Source organism: Choristoneura fumiferana, chromosome 20 (genome assembly GCF_025370935.1).
Source record: "Choristoneura fumiferana chromosome 20, NRCan_CFum_1, whole genome shotgun sequence".
Classification (NCBI taxonomy): domain Eukaryota; kingdom Metazoa; phylum Arthropoda; class Insecta; order Lepidoptera; family Tortricidae; genus Choristoneura; species Choristoneura fumiferana.
In genome coordinates, this window is record NC_133491.1 from 2,026,775 (window position 1) to 2,035,446 (window position 8,672).

The 8,672-nt window shown below is 38.2% G+C and overlaps 1 protein-coding gene across 1 annotated transcript; it reads left to right on the top strand.

Annotated features, from left to right (window-relative positions):
* Window positions 1-5,731: 5,731 nt before the first annotated feature.
* Window positions 5,732-8,187, top strand: LOC141439175 (adipokinetic prohormone type 1-like). The gene is made up of 2 exons (XM_074103343.1): window positions 5,732-5,971; window positions 7,925-8,187. Exons 1-2 carry the CDS (start codon window positions 5,810-5,812, stop codon window positions 7,961-7,963), a joined length of 201 nt encoding a protein of 66 aa, XP_073959444.1. The 5' UTR covers window positions 5,732-5,809; the 3' UTR covers window positions 7,964-8,187.
* Window positions 8,188-8,672: the final 485 nt, after the last annotated feature.

The following is an 8,672-nucleotide window of genomic DNA, read 5'->3' on the forward strand; positions in this document are numbered from 1 at the left end:
ATTATTCAGGATAAAATTTCTCTACCAAACATTTGATATTAATCTTGCTCTGGCTGTCGTACAAGATATCCATGAAGAATACCTATTTAGTACACAACTTCTTTAATGTACATTACCTAGTACTTACTGTTCATTTCGTACAATTTATCAGTTAAATAATTTAAGTGTAACAAATTGATAATAAAATAACGTTAGATTTTACAATCATTTTTATTGTTAAGACAGGTTAAGACCAAATGTTTGTTAAAGAAATTTATCGTGAATAATAAATAATCCTATCGATTTGTTTGTAATCAAACTACCCTCGTGTAGCGGATGTCCATGGGCGGCGGTGATTGCTTCCCATCAGGTGGCCCACATGCTCGTTTACCCCTTTCATATACAAAAATTACGAATTATGTAGGTACTCCTATCTAGTGTCCAAATATGTATAAAGCTTCAGGAATTTAATACCGTTCGCCCTATGACTACGACATAAGCATACAAACTGCCCCATAGCCGTAACTCTTTCATTTGTGACGTCATTTTGTAGGTACTACACATTTACCTACAGCCTGGCAAAGTATTAATGCCTAAGTCTGGTATCTATCCCGCAAAAGGTCCCGGGTTCGATTCCCAGCCGGGGCAGATATTTGTATAAATAATACGAATGTTTATTCTCGGATCTTGGATGTTTAATATGTATTTAAGTACGTATATATCTATATAAGTATGTTTATCCGTTATGCCTATATAGTATCCATAGTACAAGCTTTACTTAGTTTGGGACTAGGTCAATTGGTGTCAAGTGTCCCATTATCTTTATTTATTTAACTATCATATACTTCCACTGATCTTAAGGGTGAACACATAGCCCATTAAACTAGCTTTATTCCGCGACGTTGTTCCTATGGAAAAATAAAAAACTTGACTAGCTCTCTATCCCGTGAGAATTTCGAAAAATCCCTTCTTAATGCAGCTTTGTTGTCCTAAAAGAATATGTCTGCTAAATTACACGTTTCAAGCTCCAATAGCTTAAGCTGTGCGTTGTTTGTCTGTCAGCCAGTCACTCATTTATAGATGTATATATAGATAAATGAATGCAAATAACTAGGATTGTAGCGGAACTTCGCCTCTACCGCCGTTACTGCGTTAAATTTTTGCGGAGTTAATTATAGCTAGGGTTTATTGCCGGTGGTGCTCGGAGGAAAGAGGATGCCAACTTTGAAAGGTGACAAAACCGCAAGTCTGTTGTTTGTAAAAACTTTATAGTTATAATAAAAACTTTAAAGTTTACCTATGTATTTAACTCATAGTTAATAATACCACAAACAGGACTTATCACGCTATCTATCTAAGATGAACACTTTCTATTACTTTAAAACAGCGATTCTCAAACTTTTTTTATATTATTTTTCTCGTAGACCATTTTCAAAGTCTTATACCTACTGTTTTCGATAGACCCCTGGTGCTACATTTGTCTTAAATCCCCATTTTTTCACGCCAACGTGGACCCTCGTCTGGTCTTCCATGGACCCCTGGGCGTCCACCTGGACCACTTTGGGAACCTCTGGCGTAAAACAACCAAGCGCTTAACTTGCTGACGTTTGCGATCGCACTCACCGTCTCTTTCTACCCTCATCTTATGCTGTGTGACAGAAAGAAGTGGTGAAAACGATTGTGATTACGCGCGCTAAGTCCTTGCCTATATACAGGGTGGATTTCGACGAGGGACCTTTGCGGAGATATTGCATTGTTTAAGTGATACACAGTCGATTTATAATGTTTAGAAACTTAAACAAAGTAAAAAAAAAAATACAAAATTCACTCATTTTTAACTGTGGTGATAACCCTACGTTGCATCTGCACATAACGGCAAGATGGCTTAAGATTAAGGAATCGCCGTCGGAAAAACTCGGGATATTACGTTTATTTCCGAGAGTTGTTGTCATCGTACTGATGTAAAAATGACATAAAATGTCAAATAAATCAAATAAAATGCAAAAATACGAATATCAATTACTTTATTACAATTTTTACATACGGTGTTCAAATGTTCCTCCGTGTCTAATAATACACGCTGCAGCCCGTGCCCGAGTATGTATTTTGTAAGTGTGAAGGCGCGGGCACGTTTAAGAACTTTTAGTACTGCGGTATGACTTATTTCGAAATGTCGACCAGCTGATCTCGAACTTTTTCTTGGATTCCGCTCAAAATACCGCAGTATTCTTTCTTCAAGTCTAGCCGCAAGACGAATAACAGGTCCTCCACGTCTCCACGTTGATCGTTCTGAGCTGTTCTTGGTACAATGGGCGTGAATAGGCTGATTGTTGGTGACACGATCACAAGCACGTAAAATTGTCCTACGACCTGTTGGGTGTGGTGGTGGATATGTTTCCCTGTAACGTCGTAAAGCTTCAACCGCATTATGATTGTAGCTCGCGTATAACATGAGCAAATTAAATATCCACGTGCATCTAACAAAGGCATTTTCATGTATAGGAAGCAAATGAAATGAACTTAAACGTCAATTTCATTTCAAACATCATATTTATGATATGTTTATGATCGATTTTTCAATCATGCAAAGAGTTTCGATAGTTGTAGAAAATGCGTTGGTTCTATCTCGGCTCGGCGAATGAAGAGTCCTATGACAACCTATTACTACAACTTTAGTGCAATATCCGTCAAATATTGTTAAGTATTAAATTTTTTGGCGATAACCAAAATAAAATAAAAAAAAACAAGGACAGCCAATTGTATGAATTGCTGATCAACCAGGGAACAATTTCAATTCATTCGAAAATAATTTGATGAAGCGAGTTAACGAACTAAAACCTTTTTATCAGTTTAGGTAGGTAAACAGAGACATTTTATTTATGATGAAAGAGGTTACTATCTTCTTTAATTGTTTATGACGATTGAGTACATTCGAGTGAATGTCAGTGTCATGTCATGTCATGTCATGTGAGTTATTTGTTGTGGTTAGAATTATTAACTAAGAAATTACATAAATACTCCAGAGACAATCACCTCTGCAAATCCTGCAACGATTTTTTTAGCGTTGCACGAAGACCTAAAAATGGGCAAATGGCAACATATTAACGTAATATCCTGACGTCTAAAGATTGTTTACAAGTAAGAACATTGACCCAGCCACTAGGGTTGGCACAAAGTAGTTTTTGGTATGAATGTTTAAAAGGCTATAACTTGAAAACGGTAACATATATTTCCATAGTTTCTATGGGGGAAATATAGTGCTAAGGTTGAACTATCTGCCAGTTCCGCAAAGGTCCCTCGTCGAAATCCACCCTGTATATTCAAGTCTATGCTTAAAATAAAAAAAAAACAAAAAATCAAAATCATTTATTCAGTAAATAGGCCGCAATGGGCACACTTCACACGTCATTTTTTAAAACTACCAGCGCTTTCGGAAAGACCATCATTGCAAAAAGAATGCGCCGCAAGAAACTTGGCAGAAAGTAATTTTTTCAAAATAAAATAATTACAAATAAAATACTTAAAAACTACAGTATACAATGAAATAAAAGAAAATACAAAAAATAATAATAATAATACAGGGATGTATGGGGTCCCTTAGTTACAAAACTAAACACTAACTATAATCTACGTTCAGTGGAAGTGTAGACTGCTTCCACCGTCATAAATTAAAAAAATATATATATAATAATAATAATTTAATTCTGAAATTTACATTTCAGGTCAAGTAACCATTAAACTTTTGGATTCCGAAGGCAAGCTCACGTCTGCCACCCCCAAAGTTAGCTCACACGAACTCATGTCATGCTCTGAAAGCAGAGCGGCTTAGGGAGCACTATCTGTCGTCTTGCGTGTGAACGTTATAACTGTTAGTTTATTTATGAGTATGTTGTTATGTATCTACCTATCTATTTGGATTTGTTGTGTATGTTTATTGTATAAATGGTTATGTATTCTTATGATATTGCTGTAATGTAATGTAAATTCACCACCTGCTAAAATTTGTTCCTTACCTACTTCTCCATCCATTCCATTGTAAAGGTTGCGTGGAAGAGATCGCTCTGAAGCGATAAGGCCGCCTATTGCTTACCTTAGAAAGTCTCTGTGTATTGTTGTGTGTGTTGGTGTGCAATAAAGAGTTATTGTATTATGATTAGGTACAAGTGTGTTACAATAAGGCCTCTGGCTGTTATATCCCAAGACATACTTTCTGCCATCTACTCTCAAAGACATTGCCTATGTGTCACTTACGTATTTCCCCGCCAACGATCGTCGATCATTCAGAAGACCCGATAGTTAACTCCACATTAAAATTTGACCTAAGTAGCCCTTCATGATGCGCTGTACTGGCTTTGGACATAAACAATCACAACCCCCCTTTAGGCACAATTTAGGGGCGATGCCGACAATGAGGCGTCATGCTAAAGTAGTAATTATCAGCGGTTAAGTAGATAGTTAAAAGTCTGGCCAAGAGCGTGTCGGCCGCGCGTAAAAAGTTTCCGTGCTCCGTGCCTTCTTTTAATTAACCCCCGACGCAAAAAGAGGGGTGTTATAAGTTTGACCGCTATGTGTGTCTGTATGTCTGTGTGTGTGTCTGTCTGTCTGTGGTACCGTAGCTCTTAAACGGGTGGACCGATTTGAACACGGTTTTATTTACCTCTACCTACGTAGAACTGAGCGAGTGGTCAAATATAGCTCTGGATAGGGAGATGTGCCGGTCAAGAAGGGAGGCCTTGCCCAGCAGTGGGTCACAGATGTAGGTTTAGTAATCTGATATTTATTTTTATTGTTATTGGTTACTATTAGCCATGTAATACACATGTCATTCTGTATTCAATAATATTCCATGTACTTAATAAAATTTCATGCGACTAACTGCTAGTTTTTTCTGTAGTAAGTAACCTAGTGGTTTCACCTATGGCCTAAAGCCTATATAGTGTCGTGGGTTCGAGCCCGGGCTTAATCCGTGACTTTTTTTATTGTGATTGACCCCTCTCACCTAATGACACATATACCTATGTATGTACCTACTAACTTAGGTAGTTAAGTGCAATATTAATATTCGTAATTTACCATGCTTTTCGATGAAGGAAAATATCCTGGCACTACATCTAAAGCCCTCTCATTTTGAGAGGAAACCTGTGTCCAGTATACGAACTTGTGTGCACGTATGTATGCATTCGCTGGAGATATTTTTATATGATACCTAGAGGGAAAACGAGCAAGCGGATCACCTGACGGAAAACATCACCGCCGCCCATGGACATTTGGACATCTTTAATATAAGTTGAGAGACGGATGCGTTGCCGGCTATGAGAAATATACAGACAGCACTGACAACGGAAGTTTGGTTATGAGGTTTTGTTATGCGCTTTTTTGGTTCAGAACCCTAAAAAAGAAAGAAGGTCAAGCACAAAACTCTAGCACTACTAAACTAAACATAAAACAGTACCTAAATTTAACTTGTTTTCATACAAATCTCTTCAACACTAGATTTTAGGTAAGTATTTCATTACGAACAGATATTGCATCCGAATTAAAAGTAATTTATCTAATGCGAAAGTGTTTGTTTGGTACCTGTCAACTGTCAATCCAAAACCCGTATCTAATCGACACACATTAGCCTATAACACCTCTGCTGCTCGTATAGATGTGCCTCAATTAATTGGAAACCAATCCGATGCCCGAGCAACGTATGGGTTGTAAGTGCGTCATAATCACGATATAAAAACCTTTGTACGTTAAACTTTTTCATCAGAATCAATCGGCACTCCGCTCACACAAGTTGACAACTTGACATTTCAAGTTCCCGCCTTTTTGAAAATTAAAAATGTACAAGCTTTGTCTATTGCTTTTATTGGTGGCCTGTGCGTGCGTGATCACGGAAGCTCAGTTGACTTTTACGTCTAGTTGGGGCACCGGAAAGAGGTCTGCTGCTCCCATGCCTTGCAGAAGTGATGAGGCCATCGCAGCAATATACAGAATGATACAGGTAGGTACCTAATTTGATTTGTATTTAAAAACCCATATAATTAGTGATTGCTCATATTCCACGCCTTTCTCCCTGGTGCAGTATTTGTAACTTGTTATTTTTATAAAAATACACAAATTTAAAAAGCGGAAATAATAGCTTTAAATAAGTTTGCCTATGCATTTAAACTCTTTATTGTACAAAAGAAAAGAAACAAAAAACAATTAAAAACTTTGAGATACTTGAACAAAGGCGGACTTATCCTTTTAAGAGATCTCTACCAGTCAACCTAGTGGTCTATTTGAACATCATCATCCCAGCCTATATACGTCCCACTGCTGGGCACAGGCCTCCTCTCAGAACAAGAGGGCTTGGGCCGTAGTATTTGAACATAACTTTATTTATTTATTTCATCCAACCTGCCAAATTCATCTTCAAAGGCCAAATATTTTTTGAGATTTCGTGATTAGTTAGTGAGTATAAAGAACCTGGCACAGTCGGGTAAAAATAATACTTATTGCACTGACTTGGGTGGGACTTTGTGTTGCCATTTTCGATTTTCCGTTGATGAAGATTTACCCACCTAGAAAAGGAAGTTTTTATTTGCGGACCATTTGCTCCGCGGCCTTTTTCTTATTTTCATTCCACGGACATAAACACTTAGAGGATTAAGTAAATGCCCAAAAAGCATTTTGCTCTAATAAGGACCACCTACTTAGGTACTCCGAAACCAATTAATTATCTTTTAAATAGTAGAGTCCGGGAATAGTTTCTTGGGGAAATTTAGTTCATTTGACATGAATGTTAATAAGCTTAAAATAAAGGAAATCGAAACGTTGAGTTATCCAGCAACATATATAAAATATGTCTACTCTCTGGACAACGGCCTAAATCCTGAGTAGGTAGAGTCCCTTGTATGTCCTGAAGTATTCAAAGGCTTTGTACAGTCAAGTGTAAAAATATGAACTTATTCAGTTTCAAAAATAAGTACCACTGACTCTTATTCCAACGCAATAAGACCGTAAGAACATATTTTTGAGTGGTTCGAATAGATACTTATTTTTGCACTTGACTGTACATAGATTAAAAATTCTACACGTCGACGGTGAAGTACCAACACCTGCTAACTGAATGACCTTTGACATGCGATTGAGGGCCTTATCACCCCCTAACTAAACCTCCTAAATAGCATGTTCGAGATTTATCAGTTAAGTGGTCTTGGTACTTCACCGTAGATATTTGTTCAGAGAATGAAGAGCCGTGGTGGCCGAGTGGTATGACCTACGGCCGCACAAGCAGAGTATCGTGGGTTCAAACCCCGGCGCGCACCTCTGAGTTTTTCGAAATTCATGTGCGGAATTAAATTTCAAATTTACCACGAGCTTTACGGTGAAGGAAAACATCGTGAGGAAACCTGCACAACCCTGCGAAGATTCAATGGTGTGTGTGACGTTCCTAATCCGCACTGGGCCCGGGTGGGAATTGCGGTCCAGGCCCTCTCATTCTGCGCGGGGATGATGATGATTTGTTCAGAGGGTAGAGACTACGTTGTATGCAAATATTATTTTTTTATTTTCAAATTGTATTTATTACGTTTAAAGTGTATGAGGCGAGTGTGAATGAAAGTGTTGGAAGGGGTAGACCTAGGCGGACGTTTCGAGACCAAATCAGGGACGTCTTGAAAAAAGGCCAGGTCAAGAGTACCCTAAACCGAAGAGCATGTATGAAGGGAATAATGAAAGTGGACGAAGCGAAACAAGTAGGTATGTAAGGATCGTAGCAAGTGGAAAGAAGTGGTCTCTGCCTACCCCTACGGGAAAGAGGCGTGATTATATGTATGTATGTGTATTTATTACGAGTACCTAATATGATTTCACAAATCGGTTAGTAGTTCCCGTATGGCAACCACGGAAAAGAAACGATTAGTTTGATTTCTTGTTACTTATTTGTCTAATTAATTTAATTTATTTTCAGTCCGAAGCAGAAAGACTCCTTCTGTGCCAGAAACCTTGAGAACAACCCCCACAAGTGGGATCTTACCAAAGAACAACGATGGCGCCTAAGTTATTAAATTATACTTAATATTTATCATTATATCAATATTACTAATTTATATTTGCAACGTAGCAATTATGGAATGTAAACTATTGCAACTATTGCTGTTAAAGCCAAACTGTGTTCCAATGGCATGTTATATTTTACAAGAAATGTTTATAATTAAATAATGTAGTTTTGAATTTGGTTGTTTATTTCGTGATTTACTCGCAGAGGGGCTACAACGAAACTCGCAAATCGAAGTTCGTATCGCACCGTCCCTTTCGCTCGCGTATTAAATGACATAAGCGTCAGCGGGACGGCAACATACGAAGTTCGAGTTTTGCACTTCGTGGTATGGGCCTGCAGGGCTACTACGAAACTCGAAGTTCGTGTCGTGCGGTCCCTCTGACACTTATACTATTTAATACGAGAGCGAGAGGGACGGTACGATACGAACTTCGAGTTTCGACTTTCGCAGTAGCCCTGCTGAAGGTCCGACCGAGACTGCTTTTTTAATCTCGGCCGAGACCGAGACCGAGACCGAAACACAAAAAATAAGTGCTTTTTTTCTATATTATCATTTTATTATCTAAAAAACCGGCCAAGAGCGTGTCCGCCACGCCCAAGATAGGGTTCCGTAGCCATTACGAAAAAATCAAGTAATATCCTACGAAACCCTAAAAAA